A 26,579-nucleotide genomic window follows, 5' to 3' on the forward strand; every position below is an offset into this window, starting at 1 on the left:
CTGTTTCAGGTAAAATGTTCAGCCAAAAAATATGTGAAAGTCCAAGCACTTTTGACTTCACTTTATTTGTCAAAATGTAGTACATGGGAGCAAGAGAAGCAATAGAAAATTTAAAAAGGATCAGGAGAAACAGCAGCTGGTCAAATTAGAAACTGGATACCAGTAGAAAGTAAAGTGTTGATCTCATCACATGGTTTGGAGATTTCAGTACTGGCAATTCCTAGATGATATATATTCCAGGCAGTCAACAGTCCTGTCACAAAAGTTATCACTTTGATCCTATATGTTGAAGAAAATGATACAAAGCAAAAACTGAAAGAAGGTGTTTTTCTGTTTGTTTGTATGAAAAGGCTTTCAAGAGAACATGGTCTTAAAAACATAGTTCTGAGAAAATCAAATAACCCAGAAGTAGGTCACTGAAAAAAATTATTGAATAGTGTTTGGAAAATCAGAGCTAATCAGTTTTTGTGTAAATTTGAAAAAACACTGATTTTATGCAGAAAATGTTTTGATCAAAAAAACCCCAACTCACCAAAACTCATGAAAAATAAGTAGCAGGGACAGTGACACCCCTCAGAGGACTGGGTCCACAAGCAACCCACTCTGGGGCAGGGACCCATCAAAGTTTATTTTCCCTACTGCAGCTGGCACTTAGTTGATTTTGAGTTTTTCCTGATTACCTGAAGCCTTATGAAAACTTTGTGTTAATTAGCAAGAATTAGTAGAGACTGTTTTGCCCATGATAAAATCTGCTATAAGTGCCCTATTTTTTTATCAGTTTGGAGATATGGAAGGGCATGATGTAGATTTCTAAGGTTTCATCCCATTACTCAAGATGAGTCAGATGCCTGTAGCACAGTTAAGCTACTCATGTAGCCTTGCCTTTAATAGCAATAAAGTCAAAAGGACAGGGAGTTCAGCTGTTGAGTTCTCCCCTCCCTTTGTTAGCTGAGTGGACTGGCATAAGTCAGCTCAAAGCCAGCTCAGCTGCGTATTTTTTTTTCTGCTAAAACATCTGCAATTGCACTCAGCTGCATTCCAGCTTCAAGAGAGACAAGCCCGCAGAAAGAGACTTGGGTTCATGCACTCTGTCTCTGCAGTGGAAAATGTCAACTCCAGGATGGAGCACCTCTTATTTATGTAGTTGTGTAACTTTTTCTTGAATCAATCTCGCCTCTTGAGATTTATATAGGAAATCTCTTCAATTTTCCTCTTCCCTTACATAGAGACTCCTGAAAGTAAATAGGGAATTGGCTGATGTAGTTGCCAAAACATTCTCCATCATATTTGAAATATCATGGCAGTCAGGTGTAGTCCCAGGTGACTGGAAAAATAAAAACATTGCACCTGTCTTTAAAATGAGTGCAAAGGAGGCTCCTGGGGACTACCAACATCCCAGCCTCACCTCTGTTCCTGGGAACATCATGGAACTCCTAGAAGCTACATCAAGGCATATGGAGGAAAGGGAGGTGATTTGGGATAGCCAGCATGTCTTCAGTAAGGGCAAATAAATCCTGCCTGACCAACCTTGTGGCCTTGCACGATGGAGTGACTACATCAGTGGACAAGAGAAGGGTCTTGGATGTCATCTATCTGGACTTACTTAAGGTCTTTGACATGTCTCCCACAATATCCTTCTCTCCAAATTGGGCACATAGGGATTTGATGGGTGGACTGTTCAGTAGAGAAGAAATCAAGAGATGAGAAATTGGTTGGACAGTCATATCCAGAAAGTAGTGGTCTAAGGCTCAGTGTCCAGATGGCCATTGGTGACAAATGGTGTCCCTTGGGATCAGTGCTATTTAACATTTTCATCACAGACATGGACAGTGGGGTTGAGTGCAAATACACAAGAAACACAGGCATTTTTATTAAAGGTTTACAATGCAGATACAGAAATTTTGTAATAATATGCTACTTACTGCAAAGCACTACCAATGAACATTCAAGCATTCTGGAAAAAAAAAAAAGATATTTTTCTTACTTTTTGCTAGTGTTCTGCTAATAAAATTTACTTCCTCATATCCTTAAACCATCAAGGCTACAACATTATTACTGCTAAACATATTTACAGTCAGGTTTCTCAATCGTTGGACTGCAGAAACAGAAAATATCCTTAAAAATATTTGGCTGTCTTCTGGCAAGTCACAGTATTTTGCCTGTGTGCTTCACCCAAAGTAGAAAAGAAATAATGGCTTCAATTAACTATGTAAATTTTGTGCAAGCTGAACATTTGACTACTCACAAAACTATGATCTTACATTTATTAAATACGTTTTTGGTCTATCAGTTAAGATTTTTCAAATCTTCATTCAATATTTTAAACTTTTTTGAGATTGTTGTATGTTCACATGTCAGACTACTCTGAACCCATCAGGTAGTAATGATGTCCTAGGATGTTAATCTGTTTACATGTAGTGTATTCTATCTTGGTTTTGTTACTTAAATAATGCTGCCGTGTGGTGCAAAACAATAAATCAACTTTTTTCAAGCGCCTATCTTATGCTGTTTAATAATTAGACGTGAAACCTCTTAGAATGGTGACTACTCTGGTTTAAACTTTAGTGATGATTATGAGGTGATACAGCTAAACTGACACAAAATTAAACATAAATCCATATGACAACACAGTGGAATTTTCAACATAAAGAGAATAAATTGAGGCACTTCTGTTATATCTAGATTCATATTCTGCTGATATAAAGGCTACATATTTAGCTGCAACACAGTGATGAAACTCAAATAATCCTTTTATTTACAACTTGCAAGGATTTGGTCTTCAATCTTTATTACGCAGTCAATGGGAGAAACAAATGATTTCACATTATAACATTATTGTTGCACAGACTTTAGCAATGAAAATAAGAAATACATTTTGGCAGCAGAAAGAAAAAGACAAAAAACTCCCATTCCATACAGTTGTATTTCAGAATACACTTAAATTCATTGAAGTACATTTTCTCCTCGTTAACTACTGATGATTTATTTACAAAGCAAGTTACAAACAATCTCTAGAAAATACCATTGCACCACAACTTATCTACATGGATATTTCTATTTTTCATACTAGAAAACAGCTACGAAGGCGTTTACTGCAGTACAATGCTTCTTCCTGAAATATTGTTTTAGCAGCTAAAACAAAATGCAGATGCAGACTGTATTATGTTAATTAGAAAAGCAAACATATTATGTGTTTGGTTAAGAAAAAATAGATGTCTAGCAAAATTTTTTTAAAGTTCTTTTTTAAAAAAGGTCTAATGCATTAACTGCTCCAAGTACTTCACATAGGGGCTGTCATTTATTTACAAATTCAAAATGCTGCTGACAGAGCAGCTGAAATTTGAGAAACTACTTGAAAGAGAAGACATCATCAGCCTGTGCAAGCTCTGACAGGCTTATAGCTACATTTTTATTCACAAAGAAATTTATGTTAATATATGCTGTTTTGGGGATCTTTTGACAATCAATAACAATGTGGAATACTTTCATTTACTCATCTCTTTTAGAAAAAGTGATAGCTCATTGTTTTGATTTTAAAACCTTATTTTGTATGTGAAATAGAAGCAGAAGGCGAAGTTTGGAGTTTAAGGGATTTTTTTTTTTGTTAAGGGATCATTGAAAAATTTAATTTTCCTTTGAAATGGCAGAACATGCAATCCTTGTAAAAGAAGAGCTCTTGAACTACAAATGTGTTGTTCTAGATGACCTCATGAGACTTCAGGACGTAAATAACCAGAAAACACCTCTACAAGTGAATTTTAAGAGTAAATAGAGTTTACCCAACAGTATTACAAGCTCATATCTCATAATTTTCCATCCTCAAAAGCTCACCTTATCTTCCAAACTATAGTTGTCTAGCCTTAGAATTTTTGTTTCCGACCTGTTTTACCACCACTGTAACTTACCAAGAGTGTGTCAGGTTGCTACAGGCACAGTAGCTTTGTTTTACACTAATGTATGTACTCCTGGCAAACATGACTGCTCTGAACACCAGAGCCTGGAAGGACCCAGCATCTCCTGCCTCTGCTTGCTGTTACATTTCATGCTTCTGTTATGTGCAATGTAGATGTGCTGCAGAAGCAATTTTTGACAGACTGGAAAAGCAGGCACTTTCCTCTGTGGTATTTTTTTTGAGGGAAAGCATATCCTACATGTTCCCACTGGCAGACTAGTGCAGCGCAGTGGCGTTGCAATTGCTCTGAGAGCCATGCAGCAGGAGACCCTGTCACGGCAGTGGAGTAGTTTCAGCTTCTTGAAGTTCCAACTGAAAGGAAAGAAATTGCAAATACAGTGAACAATTGCTTGGTATCTTCGCACCCACAAGTTTGTGTGTGTGTTTACTTGTGTGGCTTTTTTAAAGGAGGAATTTATTTCTCATTAGCAGCTGCTGTCCTGCTGTTTAAAGCTCAAAACACATAGTCCAGAGTAAGGCAAGACTATGCTTTTGCCATGAAGCAACAAAGGCAGAGGAAATGACCACAAAGACAAAGAAACAGTAGCAGGTCTGGAATTTGAATTAGACTATACTTCATATCAAGCCAGTTCTCTTTCTAGGGTGGAATTCTCCATGGAATGAATATGGAAAAATTTCACTCCCATTCTGTATTCTTTCTGTAGCAGTTACAGGGCAATTAGTATTTTAGTTGAATACATTCTGTGCTCCTATCAGAATATTGTCTAACTCATGGATTTTTCACTTACAGTCTAGTTTAAATGCTGTGTGAGATGGATTTACATCAGGAAACAAACCCAACAACCTCTCAGCTCTGCGTGCCCACAGCATCCCTGCTGATTTCTATTTGCATGCAGGCCAGTAGCACTACAGATGTTTTCATAAAGAAAACCTGCTTACTGCACAGCATGTCCTGAAAGCCTGCAACCTTTTTTTTGCTGCCCAACAAATGTTGTACCAGAACTTGTTGAGAGCTGGATGGGAGACCCAGCAAATCGAGGGTTTACAGAATGGAAGGCAGAGACACAGAAGCAGCCTGGGGATTCACAAAGAGCCCATGGCAGTGTGTGTCAGCTGCAAAAGAAAGCCCAGTTTTAAGGATCTATTGAACTTAGACAAGTGTTTTATAGATGTCACTATCTTGCCAGAAATGGGCTTTTAAAGAAAACAGTACTTTAAAATTGTAATTGAAATACTACTGTATTTCAATTTCTAATTTACAAAGGAGATACATCCATTTGCTAAAAGTACACAGAAAGGCCATTCTCTGTCAGTACAGGTAGATGTGAATCTGCCAAGGTTTGGAGTTACAGAAGCTGCTCATTTTTCTCATGCTTCTGCACTAGGACTCACCAGCATTCCCCATATTTGTTCACAATATGTCATATAGCACTGGGAAAACTAAGAAAGAAGAAAACACTTCATTCATTTAATCAAAGTGAAACAAGCTTTCGATTTTTCCTTGTTTTAACTTTTTAACTTAAAAACTTTTTCTTGAATCCAATATCCTTTTTATTTCTACATGTGGCTGCCAATTCAGGCAGTAAAGGCAAAGCTTTCAGGGCTGAGCCTTTTATTACTGAAAATACCTTAGGCCTCATTTTCAGCATAAGAGGAGGATTTGCAGCTTTCATTAGGGCATTTAGACATTTCAGTAGTTGAAGAGAAAGCACCAGAAGCTAAAACTGAAAAGATTAGTTACATAGGATGACTAAATAGTCCTGATGATATGCCTATACATAATTTGCTTAGTTGCTTGGATACATTCAGGTGAAACTGCTTATAAAGGCAGCTGTAAAAATGGGTCACTAAGTAACTAATCCACTGTAACAAATTTCTCAGATTTCTGCAATTATTAATAATCTAGTTTCCTAACTATTTAGAATTTTTTGTTATTAGCACATATATACTAGCAAAATATATATTTGGAAAACATAGTTTTCACAAAAAATAACTATCAATCGATTTTACATTCAAAAAAATTAAAACTTCTTTTAATCTCAGAGATTAATTGATGCAGAGAGTCTCTGAGCATCTGAAGTAAAAGCTACTTCAAAATACTTGTCAAGGTCTTTGATACAAACCAGTTTAAGTCAATGACATCAAAAACCCTTGGCCATTTGCAAAATTTGCCAGTATTTGGTCCTTTATTCCCTTCCCTGCCAATACTTGGCCATACAGAGAAAAGTTCAAAGAAAGCAGTTTTGCTTTTCAAGCATTTTTTTCCCCAGGATTACATCATTCCTTCTCCATGCAAGTGCACTTTCAAGACTGCATACACCCTCCTGAAAACTCAAGTGAGCCAAGCCTTTAAGCTCACTCAGAAACAGATGTACACTATGCATTTCAGTTGACTGTACCACAAGATATATTTCCCACAGATGTGAAACACCTCTGTTTTACAACTCTTCCAGTTTCTGCATGCCTGATTAGCCACTGCCTGCTCTCCCCCAGAGCTGTGTTTCTCCACTGAGCATACACAACTTCCACAAATGCTCACACCATCAGTGCTATGGGTCTGATGCTGCTCCCTGCACTCGCAAGAGGTTGCATTTCTGCAGTTTTGAGCTTGTTTTGCTCTTCCACCTTCTGTAAATGCTGATGAAACAATAATCAAGCACTTAATCTAGGCCTTTTTGGTGATGCCAAGGAGCCACAGAGTAGGCAAAAGACCAGTAAATTAACTCAGAAAAATATGAATATTTATGATGTTTCCTGTTGGTGTATTTGAACTGATAGAAGACACTATTGTTCTTTCCAACAATAATGCTTAAGAGTGTTAATTTTAAATGCTTTTAAATGCTTCAAGAGTGTTAGGCCTTATGCAATTGAGCCTTGCAGTTCTCATTAACTTTAGCAGGAGAAAAAAATTTTCACTTGGCAAAAAAGCAACTTGTAGAACATCTGTTTCTTAGAAAATTGTGTGAGGTGCCAAGTACTACACAGCCTTGCAATTAGAATTTATACCAAATGCTCTTCAAGGCCTTGTCTACACAAGAGCAAGCTTGTCAGTGTACTTCAATCGATACACACAAGCTAGACTTCTTTTAACAGAAAGCACTTACCTGTAAGAATACCCTGTCTAGAGAATTTACAAAATCTCAGACAAATAGTGGTTTGTCTGGGGATTTATTCTCTTTTTTCTTTTCTGTAAGCTAAAGCTGCATTCACTCTAGGGTTTTTTTCTGTTTAAAATAATAATAATAATAAATAACAAAATATTAGGTCTTACACTTGTAATTACTATTCCAGAGAACCTTTTTAGTGTAATTAGTTCTACAATCTTGTCTGTCATTCTGATAGAAGTAGACATCACAAAATGTCTTACAGAAATGTTTGCTGGAGAAAAAAGATAAATTAAATTTACTGTTAAGCTTTGAACATGGCTTGCTGTGAATTTATTCTACAGACATTGTGGAGAGTGAGAAAGACTGCACCAAATAGCTGCTGAGCTGTACTCCAGGAAGAAGGCTCAGGTCAGCATTCAGGGAGCACATCTGGCAGAAATAAACCAATCAGCAGCTCAGGTCATCATTCAGGGAGCACATCTGGCAGACATAAACCAATGGCAGCATCAACAGCTGCCAAAGCAAGGACTGCAGGGATAGTGGTGAGGGAGGTGAAGTTGGCCACTACAAATTTTTTCAAATACCTAAAGGGGAGATCTATCCACCTACCCATGAGGACCTGAGCTTCCAAGTGTTGTCTTCCCTCTGGCTCTGGGGAAAACTGATGGTTAGTTCCTAAGAAGAGCTACTAAAGTAGTCAAACAATTTCTTCCAGCTCTGCATACACCTTTTCTGTTCCATCCAATCCAAAGACTGTCTTTTTGCTTCAGTTTCCATCCTGACAGCCTCACTTGGACCTCATTCCTTATGTTTCTGTTCTCCTCAGCACTCTGCTTCTCACCTCCCCTTCCCTTCAGCATCTTCCCCTTCCCCTCTCTTTACATATGCTTTATTTCTTCATAACTAATTTCACCACTGAGCCCTGAATGCAAACAAACCAAACCCTAACCAACAAAGAACCCAGCTATATGACTAGCTGCCTCCTTATTGCCACTCTCAAGATCACTTCACTTGCTTCATCCATCCCTGCTGCTGTCTCTCCTGCTGGTGCAGGCTGAAACATCTCTGTGGGAAACATCATCTTCTATTCCCCTCAGTGCTCAGGGAAATGGACTTTATTTCACTCAGCCTCTGGGCTGTACCACATTTTTTATGGGTAGAAGTTTAGAAGGCTTCAGCTCTCCTAAAAGTAATATAAAGATACATAATTAAACATAGAAAATGGGTGCTACACACTGCATTCCAAAAGGCTGGAATTGTACTAGACAGAGATACAATCTTGTTGTCAGACACATGCACAAAATTGACTCCATCGAGTGTTACAAATGCATTATTAACAGATGAATCTAATAATTTGCTACATCTAGTAAATACTACACATATATACATACATATATACATACATACGTACGTACATACATATATGTGTGCACCTATGCCACATTTGGCAGCTCTGCTTCACCACCAGGCTGAGCAGGTGCCAATTTCACAGGCCACAGTTTGGCATGTACGAATCAGACACTGGCAGACAATACCAATTGCTGATGCTTAATAAAACCTCGCACTTTAGCCCTTCTCCCTTTAGACTATTCCCTCCTCTTTTCTGGTGCAATTACTGTTTAGTCTGCTTGGAGTTGGTAATGCTCTGATTTTGGCTATCTGGCACCAGCTGAGTGGCAGGTGGCTAGCTGCTTTCACAAGAAGCCACCGAATTCTGCACCTCGTGGAGGCAGCCAGCTTGTGGCTGAAGTGGCAGCAGTGAGAAACTGGTGCATGACCAACCTAAGTATATTGCTGAAAGGTGATGTGGCAAGGAATGAACCAGGCTTATGCCTTTTGTTCTTATTTTTAAGGAGTTGCAGAGACAACTCAAACTTCTTGTAGTGTTTGTGACGCGCTTGACTTACTTTTGTGAATGTTAAGATTTGCTTTCATGTTTTGCTGATAGATGGGGATTGGAAATTATCAAGACTAATCACAGACCATGGACATTGAACATGTAGAAAAGAGTTTCTTTGCAAAAACTATGCAAACATAGGCTGAATAAAAACAAAAATCTTCTTTTGTTATCTGATGTGCCAGAAAATTCTTACTTAAAGGCTTTTTCTACATGGAAAAGGTGTTTTCTTTTTATATCTAAAATGGTAAAATGGCACATTAGTCTTTAACATGTGTGTATATATATATTTTTATCTATATACATACACACATATCTAACCCCACCTTATTCTCCACATAATTATCTGACATAAGAACTGCACATAGACAGGCCTTGGTCTATCTCTTGCATGTCTTTCAGGACAAACAAGGTCAGGTATGCCTCCTTCATACATCAATTAAAAGTGAACAAGCACAGTTTTTAATCTTTTTATTCACTGTTGCAATGGGACAAGAAGAGAGATCGCTATTCTGTCCCACTCCTGTCTCCACCAGCAGACGAGGAGTATGAACAGAGGAATCTGTGATTAATCTCCAATGTGTTGTAAACATCCTGCAAGTGAAAGCTGTTTTATATGCTTTGTACATGCATGCACACTGGACCCAGTCACCCAGGGTACCCTTTAGAAGCCTTGGCTTCTGAGCATCAAGCAGGGCAGAGAGCAAAGAGCACCATGCAGGACTGTGGTCTCTGTGTATGTGTACACCAGTCTCAAATATAACCTAGAAGGTGTTCAGGACCTTCCAACAGCTACAAATCAGTGTAAGCAGTAACTTCAGAACACATGTCATCTCCAAGCGGGTGGCCTGGATCCAGAGATGACATCTCCACTGCTAGTCATACCTGATGGTTAGTCCTATCCACAGTGTTGGCAGTGGAAGCATGGTCACGAGTGTTTTGTCGGACTCGGGTGGAGTTTTGCTGCTCAATGGTTGAGGAAGTGGGGATGCAGAACTCTCTGAAACACCTTTTGAAATTCTCATCTAGAAATGCATAAAGGACTGGGTTAAGGCAGCTATTTGTATACCCTAGAGCAATACAGAAGTGCCAAGAGACAGTCTGGAAAGTAGTTTCTGGGATGTTGACCAGGGCTTTAATGATAACATAAATATGGATGGGAGTCCAGCAGACAATAAACACTGCCACCACCACGAGAACCATCCTCGTGATTCTCCGCAGGTTCCTATCCTTCTCTTTGGAGCCGGATAACATGCGAACACTCTTCAGGCGTAAAATCATCAGCCCGTAACACACCGTAATGATCAGGACTGGCATGATGAAGGCAAAGATGAACACGCAGATTTTCAGGAGGTTCTCCCAGTACCAAGCAGGGTGGGAGAACGTAAGTGTGCAGTCAATTGAGCCTGGGGAAAAGGAAAACAGCAGAGAAGAACATGCATGTCAGTTTTTTATTTGCTTTTCTTTAAACCTTTCTTTAATTAAATATCACAGGCAAATATATGAAGACTTTACACCTAAGTAAACTTGTAAAATGAAGCAATCTCTGACCTGTCATTTGCACAAACATTGGTAGGACAGAGTACTGCAAAACATGCATGAAGTGTGAGTTAAAAAACAAAACCAAATTAACGTGTTCTCTTTTGCATTTTATGGCTTGGAGTTTAATGTATACGAAACAAGGAAAAGAGCTGACTTGTCATAAATGCTTAAACTTTGACTCATTTTCACTTCCAGTGTAAAATGTGATGAAAAGAAAGATTGTTAAGACACCATATACACTGAGAGTTTGGGCATTTCAGGGCAACAGGGAAGAGAATGACACGACACTTGGTAACTATGCACTGTGAGGGGTCTGGATTTATGCTGACAGGCTGTCATTATCCCTTTATGGAAGGTCTTGCAGCACCAGTGATCCAGAACGTGCTCTCTGCTCTGTACCATGTCCTGCCAGACAGGGTGTAACATATCTATGACTGCCAGCTTCCCAATGGGAGTATCCTGAGTAAAGCACAGGCTCCTGTGCTGTAGGGCAATGCAGAACTGCCCCACAGCAGGAGGCAGGCAGGCACAGGTGCTTTTCCAAACACTACAGTAACCATGTGGGACAGCAAGACTTGCATGGAGCTACAAAAGGAGCTGGAGGCACCTGTTGTAAAAGACAGATCTGATACACTTAATGTCCAGCTGACTACAGCCAGGTGCAAAATTGTTGAAGGAACCCACTTACACTGGTACTTATATACAGGTTGGAAGTCAGAAGTTAATCTTCTACACTACAGTGAAAAATGCAGAAAGGAGTTTAAAGGTTGAATACTCAGTTTAGCAATGAAAGCTGGACTTACCATGCCTGTATTTAGTAGTTGCCATGAACATAACTGGTAGGCCAATGGCAGAGGAAAGAATCCAGTTGCAGACATTGACAATTTTGGCATTTCGGGGGGTACGGAAATCAAGGGCCTTAACTGGGTGGCAAACAGCCACGTAGCGATCCACACTCATGGTGCAGAGTGTGAAGATACTGGTGAACATATTGTAGTAGTCTATGGATATAACAATCTTACAGAGGATGGTACCGAATGGCCATGTTCCCATCAAGTAATTCACACTCTGGAATGGCAGAGTACTTGTTGCTAGGGCATCTGCCAATGCAAGATTGAAAATATAGATGTTGGTGGCAGTCTTCATTTTCGTGTACCTAGGAAAGAAATTGGCAGAGCATGTGAATGACCACAACTGACACTGTTAAAAAACCCTGAATTCAGTGTGTTATCTATAAGAAACTTCTATAAAATAATGTGTTAGATACTGTCAAAGATCATATTTTTTGCTTTTAACCAAATGATCTTGCTATGATTCACCCACATGTTGGCCGTTCAGTAAGACATCAGCTAAAGGGTGTAAGAAAGAAAAGATTAATTTAACTTGTGCAGAAGGAAAAGATACACATAGAAGAAACAATATTATAGATGCTAAAGAATTGAGAAGCTGAAAAAATTCTATATTTACATATCAGATACTGTACTACACAGATAGATTTTCTTTACCTGCTGATGTCATGCCAAATATCATAACCATGTTCTGTAGAAATAGAGAATTCATTTGTAGGTTGTGGAGCAGTAATAATTTCATTCTAAGTGAGGAGCACTTGAGACCCACTTTGCATGTGGATGCTGTACTTTTGCAGTGGTACAGCAAGTGTTTCAATTTAAGTAATGCTCCTGGCCATGCTGCCCTGATGCCCTGACTGCTGCCGAGGTTGCTGGGCACTGTGGCTGCTTGGCTTTTGGGGGTAAGATGGCTTGCTCTTTTGATGATACTTCCTTCTGTTTCTGCAAAACTAATAAGCAGAGTGCTTGATCAAACATTTTACAATTTATAGAATGCTTTTCAAGAGGAGTAGCCCATTTGAAAAGATCTATCAGGAAACCTGCTAAGTAAGATAAAATGTAAAATGTAAAATACAGTTTTTTATGGTTTTTATCTCTCTGAGTTAGATCTCTTCAGAACATGAGTCAGTTGCAAAAAAACTGCAAGGAAAGGATTCTGTAGGGAACACTCATTTGGAACGTTTCTTTGGTAGGGTGTGCAGAAATGCAGACTTCATGTTGAATGGACTTAGCTTTTATGAAGAACATTTGAAATCACTGGTATTGAATTTTTTCTCTCATTTTTTAGCACTGCATGAGGTGCCACTGATAACCCTAATTTCAATTTAGGTTGGTTTTTAAAAACAGATTTTCAAGTAGATTTAAACTCTGTCTTGACTTCTGCCTTGAGAAAGTATGATCTGAATACGATGCTTCCAAGTTGTAAATAAACCCCATATTCTGAAAGTCCTGTAAAAACCTTCCTTACTCCATTTCTCTAACAAGTTTGTAACACTAACACAGGGGGAGGCAGATGCTGCAAGCATCCATGACTCTCTCTTCTGGAAACTGGAAAAAATGTACAGGATTGCAGTGTGGGAGAGGAAAACAATAAAAGCTGCAGCTCTAAGAACTGGAAGGATGGAGGAGAAAATATTTCTTGAGCAATTTGCTGGAGAATCTTGCAGAGAAGAATGCAAGCAGCAACATTTTTATTTTGCTTTTACTATTATCCAGTACTAAGCCCTGTGGTTTATCAAAATGAATGTCTCTGCATAGGTCTGACAGATCCAGGAGTAGCTGAAGGTGTGTCCAGAGCTAACCTGAAGGTTTGACTGTATTGTGAGCAGAGCTACCCAGCTTGCTCCCACCTGAGCTGCTCAGGCAGGGACAGTGGCACAGGGGCAGTGGCTCTCAGCTCTGCGCAGACAGGGAAAGGTGATGAGGTGTGGCTAGCACAGGTCTTTCCCATGAAAATTCTTTTTGTGTTTTATAAGCAAAGATAAAGTTTGGATGTTATTAAAAACAGTGTCTCGAGAATTGGACAGTGCAGGCCTGGCCAATCAAGCCTAGGGGGAGGTTTCTGACTGACCAATCTGGGTAAGCTTTGAAAACTCTATATATATGTTGGATTCAAACAATAAAGTACTTTTTTCTATGCCACGCTGAGAATCAGGGCTTTCCTTCTCTGCTGGCAGCTCAAGAGCGACAATGAGGATTCTGTGTCCTCACCCTGCTTAGCCCTTAGATGACTGCCTGCCTTATCTTTATGGCTGGACAAGAAAGCACACTTGGGAATGCTGCTCAGTGCTGCTGCCATCACACATGATTCCAGGATGGCTCTGCTTGCAGAGTGCATCACCAGGTAATAATGGCAATGTTTTGCCATTATCAGTAATTAAAGCCATTATGACTTAAAGGGAATGCTTGAAATAGGGAAAAAAAAACCACCAACAAAAAACCAATCAACCAATACATACGTGGCTTTCAGGTTAGCATGACAGAGGATGGACGGAAAAAATCTCTGAATAAATAGAATCGAATAAATAGAACAAAGTTTCTTCACTGGGAATGTGCCTTATCCCACTTAAATGCTACATATTTTTCAGTTTTGCTATCTACTTTTCAGTTTAAGTTTAAAAGTTCTTGGACTTACTTTGTTTAATGGCCTCTATAGACCATTAATGAAGGGTTTTGCTTGATGTACTCTGTAATCTTTGTATTTCTAATCATGCTGTTCTTATAATGAAAATAAGCAGTGCTTTTATGGTGATAGAAAGTATTTACCTCCACAATTGCCTAATCAACAAAAGCCTATTGAAATTTCCAATATTCTTTTCAGTGAATTCTATGGGATGTGGGCGTTTCTCTGTACTGAGTACTTACAGATTTTATAAGGGGCTTACTTCTGAAAGGTACATTTCTAAAACATGTATTTTTCCAAATAAGTAGATTATCGGTGTCCCAAGGATTATTTTTTTGGAACAAACAAATAAATACTGAAGCAATTGATTAAATGTAATTTTAACAGCATGAAAAGTAACAGTCCATCAAAAAGGAGCTTTTCAAAGTCTTGATCTTGGCTGCTATTTTAACCTTTTGCTAAGGTATCAGTGGACCTATTTGAACAAGCAGAACAAACATTTCCATTACCCAGACATAGATGTATATGAGATGAGATCTCTATACTTGAGAGTGACTTAGTAATACTCAAAGTTTTGTTTATAAATGCAATCTTTTAATATACTGCTTACATGCTTTCATTCAAACCCACTAGAGAATCTAAAAATTAATAGATGTGTAAAGAAAGAATCTTAATTTCAAAGTCATGAAAATCTGAAAACTGGTATTTAGATTACATTGAAATTTCAGTGTCTAAAACACCAGGTGTATTGAATTTTGCATGACAATATGCAAGGTTGCAAGTGAAGACAGAAGTGGGCTTTGGGTGGCCTTTTATTTTACAACTCGGCAATGAAAAGACTAAGAGAATATGATGATTTAGAGATTTTTTTGGTGCATATTTACTGCTCTTGATACATATCCAAATTAATTATGCTCATTATAATAACTGACACCCACTAGTATACCCCTTCTAACTCCTCAGTGCAGGTTTTGCATCATAAAACATTTGTTTATGAAGTCTTGTTTTGTTGGTAATAGCAGATGAAAAATCAGATTTTTAACAGTAAGATTATAGTTTATGTCTAAGCTTTTAGGGAAAGCTCAGCCTTGTCTTCATCTTCAATCCAACTAAGCTCTAAAATAGACTTCAAGTTTGAAGACCTGAGCTGTACAGGTCCACTCAACTGGGATTTGCTTTGAATAGGAAAACTCAACGGAGAAACGAGTAAGGATTCAGCTCAGAGAGCCACCAAGTTCCTAGCATTCAAGGACTAATAGAAAGTCTTGAAATGGGCCCCTCAACTGGCTGCTCATGCGCCACTTGTTGATTGTAAACCAAATAAAACTTTCACCAGATTAACCTCAGGGAGACACCAGCTCCCGTCTACAGAGTGTACCAGCACCTTGGACAGGAGCCAGGAGCACCTTTCCTTCCACTTCTCATGCAACAGGAGAGATGTGAGCACTTGTGACTCTCTGCAAGACACCTGCCACAGCCTCCGTTCTGGCCTGTAGTAATAATTCAGTCTCCACTTAACACCTTCAAACATCTTTTATGAGTCTCTTCTTTCAAGCTTCCATGACTCAAAAGTAAAGAACAAATAACATGCAGAACATATATTTTCTCAAAATTTAATGAAATCTTTAGTTTGAATCATATTTTATTTAAGCCTAAGCAAACCAAGACATAGTTTGTATATCACTATCACAGTCTATACAACTAATGTAGCCATGTCTCTACTGCTCCTTGGTCAAGAGGTTTACATCAATGTGGATTGTTGGGATATCCCCTCCTCCAGAGCCTTCTGCCCTTCTGGACCAGATCAGCTTTGTAGCATCCTTGTATCACTGGGCAGGAGCAAAGAAGCTACAGAGGTGGTCCACATTTATCTCAGTGTAATACAGAGTATAACAATAGTATAACAATAATAATACAACTACTGTATTATATTATTATTATTATTATTAATAATGATGATGATACCATTACAAATTAACTTGAAAAATTTCCTATCTGAATAACGTCAATGAGGAGGAAAGCAGAAATAGTCTTTTGCACTTAGGAAACCGGCTGGTCGATGATAGACCAGTAATAATTACTTTCAGCAACACAAAGGCATGCAAGGTTTTGCCTACAGAATGCAATCTGAAGACAGAGACTACTTCAAGATCTGTGTTTAAGTTCAGCACAAAACACATGAAAAGCTGGAGATAATCACTGGAGATTCACTGCAGAAAGCAGTCACTATGAAAAATGGTTTGGCTGCTGAAAGAAACAACAGCCAACAGTTAGGTCTTGCATACAGACAATCTGACATAACTCATGTTGATGCTGGAGGAGATTAGGTTAGCATTTCAAATTTATGTTCTTCTTGCATAAATGACTTGTTAAACAAATGAAGAATCATTATGTGCATACATTAAATTAGTTGAGGTCGCCTTGGGTGGGAAGATAAAAACATGTGAAGTATGCCTAGTTGAATCAATTTAAATTAATTTTTTTTCCCCCATGATCTTTCTGGTGCACCTTGAATATGCAACTCAAAAACAGTAGGAGAAATGGATTTTTTGGCATGTTTTCCTGAGATATCAGGTACTTTCAATTTTTGTTGGGTTCTTAAAGCTTTCAACAAGCTCATATTGTATTCAAGGAGGTCTGTGAAAACTCTCAAAATTTTTCTGTCTGCATATCCAATTAGTATATTTGACCCTGAAATGAAGTCTCTCAAGCCATATTCTGGAAAGTACCTTTGAACTAAAGGATCTCAAATGACAGAATTTACTGGTGTCCATCCTATTATATTGTTCTTTTTTTTTCTTCACATGGTAATGGGTCTCTACAGAGTAAAAGACCTGTACTGTATCTCAGCCACAGCTGTGACGTGTGCTGTGGTAGGCTGTAACCTGTTAAAAGTTTTGAAGTCATATATATTCTGTATAGGTCTAGCCCTCCTGTCTGTGAGCACGATTTAATCAGCTTGAAAGCTTGAGTCTTTGATTTTCCTATCCATGGGTACATCTGAATGCTTATTCCTTAAGCCATTAAATTTCATCTCTGGGTACAAGCACCATAAATTTGTGTACAACCCTGATAGGTTATTAGGCAGTAAGGCCACCCAGGTTGGAGGTGCCATCTTGTGGTTAATAACCTATGCATCCTTTTGATGCATGAAAAGATACAGTTGCTCTACTGAAGAGATCCCATATAAGGCTGTGATTTAAACATCGTAAGCCTTGAGTGAAACCAAACCAACAATGAATTGAAAAAAAAACCTCTAGCAGGTGCAACATTAGAGCTGAAAGTGTTCACGCTTGGTTGCAATGAAATTGTGCAATTTGCATCACATTCACTTATTCCCTGCACCCATCCTGAGTCTGGGGGCAAAAGCTGAAACAGAGATAGTGAAGAAGCTTTCACTGCCTTTAAGAAAGACAGAGGCAGTTGCTGTTCCCTCCTGTTAAAGTCTTGCATCCTGACTCCCAGCAGGTGCTACCCAGTCAATTAGAGAGATGAGAAATATCAGGCATCACTTCAGGTGTCAAGACACAACATACTGAGGAAGTGCAGTAGATTTAAAATCAAAAGGTTTAGTTATTTGATGTACTCATCAATTTCACCTACATTGTGCTGGAGCGGCCTTTCTCTCCTTTCTTCACTTACTGGCAAGGGGATCTCTATTTTCTGAAGGAGTTTGAGTGTATATGTGGGTGGACCTGAGCACAGGGCAGGTAACTGCTAGCCTGTAGTTGCTTCAGTTGCTACCTCTTTTCTCCCTGATAATTAGTTCTCCCACTGCCAAGTTCCTTTTTCACTTTATTCTCCTCCATAGCACAAATGAGACTCAGCCAGAATGTCACAAGAGTTTACTTCCCTCAGGTTACCGTGTTAGCATCTTTGACTTCCCAGCTTATCCTTTTCTCACATCAGGACAGTGCCAAGGCACGTGCAGATCCAGCAGTATTGGCTTGCAGGATGCAGGAGAAGCAAGCAGAGCACATCACCTCCTGGGAAGCAGCACCAGCTCAGGGCCATTTCTCTTGCACTCAGAACCCATCAGGAATTCCTCTCATACCTCAGCTTTGGAAAAGGCAAAGGGTGAGCTAAACAAAAGCCTTTTAGGCAGAGTCACCTTTAGACTCCAGTGCCAGTCTTTTTGGGAATGATGTGGCACCAAGAGAGTTGTGAGGGCATCTGACTCATCCTGTTTTCCTGCGTTGGGATTTGGACTTAAAAATTACTTGCTGCTGTCTTTGTGGCTCTTCCTGATTTTTTTTTTTGCTACTGAAAGGCACCATATAGAAGTCCTCTTTCTGCTATTTAGTTTGAGCTAGTGAGTTTAGTCCTCACCCAGAGAAAATAAGCTTTTTATTTCAGGGAAAAATAGCTATTTTCAGGAGGAAGGCTAGTCCTTTCCCTTGATGTCTGACTGAAAGGATTAACAAGTAAGGACATTACTTCAGACAGAACACACAACTTCACAGTAGTCATAACAGGTAATTACTTTATGATTTCTTTTTATTTTCATGCCTTTTTAAGTTACACTAATGTGAAAAATATCCTGGCAGAAATCCATACAAAATAAAGCTGATGGGATAAATTTTTCTTTTTTTTTTTTTCAATAAGGGGTGGAGAACCAGTCAAGAACAGGTTTAGATATAGTACTTGCCATAAAAATATTTAAGATGTTGTCATGTCTTATAATTCCTATTACCCTAATTTCCTCTTCTTTTCCCAGACATCATATAAAGCTACTTAATGATAAAAAACAAATGACAGTAATATGCATGCTCCAGTGCCCAAACAGTCATCTGCTGGTACACTTCCTTCCCTTCCAGCCTAGTTAAATGGGGGGAAAATTACCTGCCAATTATTTCAGAACTTAATCTGGCCTGTTTGTCAAACCACTTTTATTTGAGTCTCTGTTTGCCTGGCACTGAGGCATATATGGGTCGTCAATAAAGGTCGCTGCTTTCACGGTTATTGTGTAACGTATCTCTCTGAAATAAATCAATGGTGTTAAAAAGGCTAACTTCAATATATTGCCATTATCCAGCAGCAGGTGCTTACTGTTGAAGCTTTTGCTTTGCTAGGAAGACATATAAAGGAGAACTGTCAGTATATTCAATTTAACTTTCTCCCCTTGGCCTTCAGGGAAGTGTGATTGAGAGTAAAACTGCTGACTACATCTCTGATAACTGTGGTGACATTTTTCTAGAGGGGACAAGTTATCAGCTACTTTGTCTGGTTTCCAGGTGCTGGTACCCTCCTCCTGATTTGTAGACTGGTTGCCTGAGATAAGGACTGTACATGAAGCATCCCTGGTCAGCAGGGAAGCAGGCAGGGAAGCCTTTGAAGACAGTTTTACTGCGAGTAGGTGTGAGACCTTCAAAGGTGTGGTAGGGAACCGCAGGTGACCAATCCCACCTGGTCAGAGGGTAGCAGAGTCCTGGAGGTCAGGCCATACACAGACTGTACAGATCAAAGGAACACCAGGTATACAAGGGATTGGGATTTTCTGGTCAAGCTGTTGAGTGTGATCTGCAAAGGAGTGACAGAGGTGAGACAAACGAACTAGGGAGAGAATAAATGTGGAGGAGGGCTTGCCTATGATGTAGGGAAAAGGGGAAAGAAGGCAATGGTGGAAGCAGGCATGACAGTAAGAATGAGCACAGTTACGTGTTACATGAGAAGACCAAATCAAAGCACTGGGAATCATGGCCTCAGTCTCTACATTACAAGGATGAGATTGTGTCTGAAACTGGAGCTCTGAGGAAGTTACTAAGACCACAATCTTATGAGAATTATTTGGGTAATTGGCTCTTTAGATTACTTTTCCATAGGGGCAGCACATCCCAGGGCTGAAGATTAGCACTGTGACAACTGCTGCTCCATGTTCCCCCTTAAAAAAGAGACTTCACTCACTTGGAACTGCTCCACACAACATGATAAGGAGGAGATGCTCCATTTTACACAAACATTTTTGTTCTGAAGTTTTATTCCTGATCTGAGATACAAGATCTTATAGCTGATAATTGAACACTTCTCAGTAGGAAGGTGGAAAAAATCCATTTCATGTACTTCACAGTTATTTGATTAGCTATGGTGTGTCATCCCTACCTTTTTTCATCATGTAATTTCAAAGGGAAATATGAACAAAATTTAGAAGTGTTTAACACTAAATGGATGAATGAGAATGCTTCTTATCACAGCTTGGCTAAGCTGTGGAACTCCTTGATAGTGAACACCATTAAAAGCCCACTTCCAAAAGAGACTAGGGGTCTCTGAAAGATAATTATAATATTCCCACTTTCAATACCATAAACCCAAACTTCATGATCTAAACCAAAGAAGACACAGATGGTTATAAAAAGAGCTTTCTTTGAGATCAGCTTAAGTACAACAATTCAGAAAAGAGTTGCTTTTGGATTTTTTAAAGTTACAAGAGTGGATTTCTATTTTGAAGGCTGTAATTTATCAAGCATTGAAAACTTGCTGGAATCATCATGAAAATAAATAATTTTTTGAAAATGTCTGTTAATGAAGATCTCTACAACAACCATCTTAGAATACCCAATCTTAAAAATAACCAACTTAGAATCTTAAAAAATGCTTCAAATATTTATTTCAAAGCAGCTTTGTTTAGTAGTGGCAACCTTTGTGACCTTTTATTTCCAGTCTTTTTCTCGATCCTCATTTTTTTGGGGACTTCTGCATGTTAGAAATGTCCACAAAACACTAGTGAATAAATGCTGATGCAAACTGCAGCTCAGAAAGTCTCTCTGCAGTCTAACAGTCTGTTAGAAAGATACTCACACACTGTTGTCCCTATTTCTTCCTCTCTGTGACTAAACACCAGCTGCTGCCTATGGCTGAAAAAGAGGCTAGTAAGCTAAAGATTCTGAGACATTTGGGCTTGCACCATGTTACGTCTGAAATTTTTGTAAATCTGTCACTTTTTGATCTAGAAAAGTTATAAAAGATTATCCACAGTGATCAGCAAAAGTTATGCTTGATGTTTTGGACAAACACTGCAAATTAAAATAAAATAAAGCAGTACTTCAGGATTATGTTAGCTAAATCGCTCATTTGTCATTAGCTTGCTCGTAATTATGTAATGTAAGCAATATGTGCATACAGTATTTTTTACCCTTACCAAAGCTATGAAAACTTGGTAACATTTGATTATTTTTATAAAGAAATTAAAAAAAAATAAATCAAGAGGAGTTTAACACTATTTTTCATGGGAGCCATTACCATAATGGCACTCCAGGAAAAGTACTGTGGGATCAAACAACTTTTTAAAGAGAAACTGAGTGAGAAGGGTTGTTTTCTGCCCAGAACTGCCCAGTGCTAGGCGCTGGCAGAGCCAGAAGGTTTGTGCACCTGGGCCTGGGATGCTGTCCTGTGTGCAGTTCACTGGCACTGGGGCCAGGCTCAGGGTCTGGAGATGAGTCTGGGGCTGCAGAGCTCTCACTCATCCCTCAGGTGCCTCTGCTTTCTCAGCGAGATGGGTGTTACCCCCAGGCTGCAGCCTCATGTATTTTTGGTCAAATTTTGACCATGTCCGTAAACACATAATTAAAAAAAAAAAAAAAAAAGGAAAGAAAGAAAAAGTGAGAATACGAAGGTATACATTCCATTTTATCTGTCTGCTTTCCTTGGGGGAGGGAGAGGAGCTGCTTGCTTGTCAAACATTTACCCACTAGCAAAGATTGGTAAACTCTGTCACAAACAGTATGCAAACAGGGACACCTGCCTTTCTGTAAGGCAGGATGCTGAGGGCTGAGGGTCACCCCCTTGCTATGCTGCTGATTTAATTCAGCTCCTCTGCTGCTCCTGCCCAACAGTGCTTCCTCAGTTCTGTCCCCAGATCTTCTCTGGCTGGTGCTGTGAGCTTTATTAATTCATAATTGACATGACTGGATAAGGCGGATGAGGCTTTCAGCTCTTAGCACGGGGGTGGAACATTTGCAATCAGTGGAAGAGGCAGGACACACACACAAGCAATACCATGCAATTGAAGAGAAGTTCATGAGGCTGTGGACAGGAAAAAAAAGCAGGAATTTTATGCATTTCTTGGTTTATACGATCCCTGATTGATGTTGATACAAAAAATGCTGTAGGCTGCCTTATATACTGTGTCCTTAACACCATGTCACCTTGCAAGGAACCCCTTTTTTAGAAACACTTGTGTTGTGTTTCAGTCACTTCCAAGCTTGTGAGAATTTTCAGATTTTTTCCTCCAAAAAGACTCCACATTTCTGTGCACATGTGTGAGAATATTTATTCTTCTGGTGATATTGATTATTTCTACAATTGAAATTTCAACCCTAAGTCTGTTCTACTTAGTAGAACAGTCTTCCTCCATCGTGAGTGAACTGAGCTTTCAGTGCTGCATAGTCTTTCCAGATTAGATGATCCTTCAGACACAACTCATTTTTTTCAAAAAATTATTAAGAGGCTGTTTAGAGACACATAGAAAGATTTCAGAGAGAGGAGGACTTCAACTTCTCCTGGATTTTTTTTTTTTTTATGCAGTGAAATCATTAACTCAATGAAACAACACTTTTCCTTCCTCTGCAAAAGATCACCAATAACCTGAAACATCTTTATTTATGATATGTGACAAAATTAATAGCAAAGCAAATGAGGAATTGCTCCGAACTTGAGTGACTCCAGCGGCTGTTGGTGGAATTACAGTCCTCCCAGGGCATTTGGATCATGGAGGACTGGGATCTGTGAGCTATTCCTCTCTTCCAGACCTGCAATGCTCAAGATTTTCATCTAGGATCTATTACAGCTTTCTAGCATATTGCCTTAATCACAAGGTATATTCTTCTTTCCACTCTAACCGTGAGACTAATGTCCCACTGACTTGACAAGAAAGCTGGAAAAGCCTTTGGATTACCATGTAAATTAATTCAATGCCACATGGTACTAATTCTACACTGTCTTGTTGTACTCTGCAGCAGCTAGAAGTAGCATTTGCTGTTGATATAGCCATAACAACATTGTGTTCATATTAGTAACTTACACAAAGCACATGAGGAAAATACATAATAAAAATTATCTACCAATTTTTCAGATTACAGGAAATTCATGGCAGGCAGTAAAAACTATTAAAATACTACTGCTGTCACTTGAAGGCATTTTTTTGGTACTTGAGAAAGGAAACAGCTCAGTGTCAGTAACATGAGGTTAAGCCTCACACACTACATATAAAACATGTAAATATTAATTCAAGGATGAAAGCAGTCAGCTGAACAGGAACCATCTGGAAGCAAGAGAAGGGTAGATGAGAATGCATTAATTAGAAAGTAATGTGTATAAATTGGAAATCCATGCACCTGCTTTGCATGAAGAGCCTTATTTTCATATCAACAATCACAATACAGTTCTAACTACTTCTTGGACATGTCTGCTTTCTGACCTCTGTTTGCCCCAGCAGGGATGGCAGAGTGGCATTGCGGAGTGACAGTGATAGCTGCCTGTCAGGCCAGCACTTGCACAGCTCTGGCTCTGAACCGCTGGATGGGCCTCATGTGGAAAAGATTTAAGAGTAATAATGTTTATAAGAATAATATAATTATTTTAAAAATATTTCCAAAGAAACCAAGCATGAGACGTTAGCATGCAGAACGCTTGATCTAAAGTCACTGTTGCTTTCACTGGGCCTGGACTCTGAAAGGTGAGTAGGACAGTTTTAAATATCTAGGCACCTACCTCCAAACTCCTGGTATTTTCAAGACAAACTAGGTACCAATATCACTCAAAAATCTTAATTTTTAGTAGCCTCAATTCCTCTCAAAATAAATATGAAGTTCAGTGCTTTGCTCTTCATGAGCAGGCATGATGGGAAAGGCAGATGAAGAAGGGGAGTTTTATACGAGGACAAATTCAAGCCAGTTAAACACTGGCCTCCTATGCGTAGTTGGATGAAAGGATGCACGAATGTGAGCACACAGGGTCACAATTTCATAGGTACATATTCTATAATTTTAAACATTCTCCTGTTGGCATAGCTTGCAACAGAAGTTAATTCACTAAATTCCCTATTGCCAACCAGACACACTACAGCTACAGAGAAGCACAGAAAGGAAACATATTTTTATGTTGCTTAAGCCACAGATCCTATTCAGCCATTAGCATGCAAACTCTTTTTCATCCCAATTGCTAAACAGCTGCGTGGTATTAATTGGGAATGAATTCTGTCATACCAAAAGCCGCTCTTGAGCAGATGTGGGGCTTGCCATAGAATTCCTGATGGTTTTTGACAAGCCATTTAATTTGTGTTTTCCTCTGTAAAATGAAAATATATTTTTGCTTTCTCCTATTGCTTCTGGCTTTTGTTTTTAAGCTGTCGTCTCAGGGAAAGATACTCTCTATAGATAGAAATCTAAATACAAGTGCCTCATTCGATTTGGCTTTGTGGTGCAAGTGTAATTCAATTAATTACTGTAAGAAATATGAACCTAGCAGGGGTTATGCCCAGGATAAGAATACATAATACTAGAAACAACCTGTGGCATATTTCTCGGCTGACAGCTATCCTGGCTCTGTTACATTGTGCATCTGCTTTTTCTCCCAGAGGAATGCATTCAACACTGCTACCGTGATTGCAGTCATGCCCTCACTCAGAAGCCTTTCTGCAGATGTATCTTCACACAGATAGCCTGAGTTTCAAATTAACCAAAAAACCCCACTGGACGGAAGAGAATCTCACCAGCCCTGTGCATGCAGCCTCTGAAGTATAATTAAACCAGCAAGGTTTCTGAACTGCTCTAGTCTCAAGCACTGATGGATATTACTTGCGTTCCCACTAGGTCTATCAGATGCCTAGGCTGGCAGTGACATCCCTAACACGTGCCGAAGGAATCATCCTTCACCCCGCTGCAACACTCCACCGTGACCGCCACCCTCACCCCGGCTTCCTGCAGCTGGCACTGCCAGCGCTGCCCCCGCGCACCACACAGCCACCCGTGCCGCTGGGCTGCAAGTGACGCCAAGAGACAATCCCTGCTCCTGCGGCCACCCATGCCCGGGAGCGGCGGCCCCGACTCCTCGGGGAACGCAGTGTTCCAAGGGAGAACGGACGCTCCAGACCGGAGGGAAACTGGAGATGCTGGGGCTGCCTCGATAGGAAGGGTGTGTGCCCCTGGGACAACTCCATCACCCCGCTTAAAAGCTCCCGCTGGGCTCTCTAGGGTTCAGCGAATGCTTGGTTTGGAAACGACGAGCAGCCACGAAGGGAGATGAGCTCAGTCGGCCCCGTCCTGCTCCCGACCCGCCGCTCCCGGGAGATGGCAGTGTTCCCCCACGGAAGCCACCCGCCCCGCCGCGCTCCGCTCCGCTGCCAGGCCGGCAAAGGAGCCTCTTTCATCTCCCGCTCACTCGTTTTCCGCTCATTTAAGGGCAATGGATTTATCGCGCGTGATATGATCTGTAATAGCCCTAGTGGGGGCTTTTTCTCTTGCGGGCGAGAAAGTTGCGAAGTGCCGCAGCACAGCCGGAACGCCGGGACTACTGAGAGCGGTGGCGATCATGGCATACATGGCATGGGATTTATACACGTGTACACGCACGTATGTATACACACACATAAATGTATGTCAGTGTACACATACATATCTAGACATGAGGCAGAGGATCTCCAAACACGGGCACAGAGAAGCGTTAAGCCGCGTGCTATTTACATTTTGCTCGTGCATTTGCAAGAGGTGGGTGGAAAGACAGGTGGATGCGTGTCGGCTGTCCGTGTGCCACCCCGTACCCGTACACGCTCACAGGCAGCGGCTACAGTCCCTTGAAATCCTCGCTCCTCAAAGGACAGGTGCGGGATTGAGCAGAGCAGCTCCCAGAGGTGCTGCAGCACGGATGGTCCTTAGAACATCCTCGGACGCGCAGCGCTTTCTGACGGACCGGCCGCCCCTCACGGCCGGCTCCACCGCAAGTTTCTCTTCCCCGATCACCCGCTCCGGCTCTTTATCAAAAGCCTCCTTCCTTTTCCCGCGCAGGCCGGCGCCCCTCCGCACCCCCCTGGGTGCGCGCTGCCCTTTGCGCGCTGCCCGCCGGAGCGGGACCGCAGCATCCCCGCCGGGACACCGTCCCGCATCCCGGCTCCGCGCGGCGCGGTTCCGCCCCGACGGCAGCGGCCGTGGGCCGCGGGGCGGGGCAGGGCGGCACTCACCTGACGATGACATACATGACCAAGAAGTTGCCGAAGAGCCCCACGACGCAGACCACGGAGTAGAGAGCCATGATGGCGATGGCAGTGACCACGGAGGGGCCGCCGCCCGTGGGCGCGCAGGGCCCGCCGCCGCCCGCGCTGCCATTGCCGCCGCCGCAGGGCTCGGAGCGGTTCCAGCCCAGCGCCGCCGAGGCGTTGCCCCAGGCCGGGCAGGGCGGGCGGCAGGCGGAGGCGTTGGCGGCGAACGGCACCTCCAGGGCGCCGGCGAGGAGCGGCGCGGAGCCGTTGCCCAGCAGGTAGGCGACAGCCATGGCGAGCAGCGGCGTCAGCGCGGCCACCCGCTCTCCGCGCCCGGGGGACAAGTGGCGATGCCGGCGCGGTGTCGGGGAGGCGACGGCGCCCGCCCGCCCCGACGGCGCGCCCCGCCGCTGGGTGCGGGCACATGTGTGCGGCGGGCGGGGCGGGCCGGGGCGGGCCGGG

At 41.0% G+C, this 26,579-nt stretch overlaps 1 protein-coding gene across 1 annotated transcript; it reads right to left on the reverse strand.

The window, feature by feature from the left end:
- Nucleotides 1-1,835: 1,835 nt before the first annotated feature.
- OPRM1 (opioid receptor mu 1) lies at nt 1,836-26,579 on the reverse strand. Its single transcript, XM_085055817.1, has 4 exons — nt 26,100-26,579; nt 11,263-11,615; nt 9,803-10,323; nt 1,836-4,264 (listed from the first exon to the last, which is right to left on the reverse strand). The coding sequence occupies exons 1-4, from the start codon at nt 26,408-26,410 to the stop codon at nt 4,226-4,228; spliced, it is 1,224 nt and encodes a 407-aa protein (XP_084911943.1). The 5' UTR covers nt 26,411-26,579; the 3' UTR covers nt 1,836-4,225.

This window comes from Lichenostomus cassidix, chromosome 3 (assembly GCF_008360975.1).
Source record: "Lichenostomus cassidix isolate B80296 chromosome 3, HeHo_3.0, whole genome shotgun sequence".
Classification (NCBI taxonomy): Eukaryota; Metazoa; Chordata; class Aves; order Passeriformes; family Meliphagidae; genus Lichenostomus; species Lichenostomus cassidix.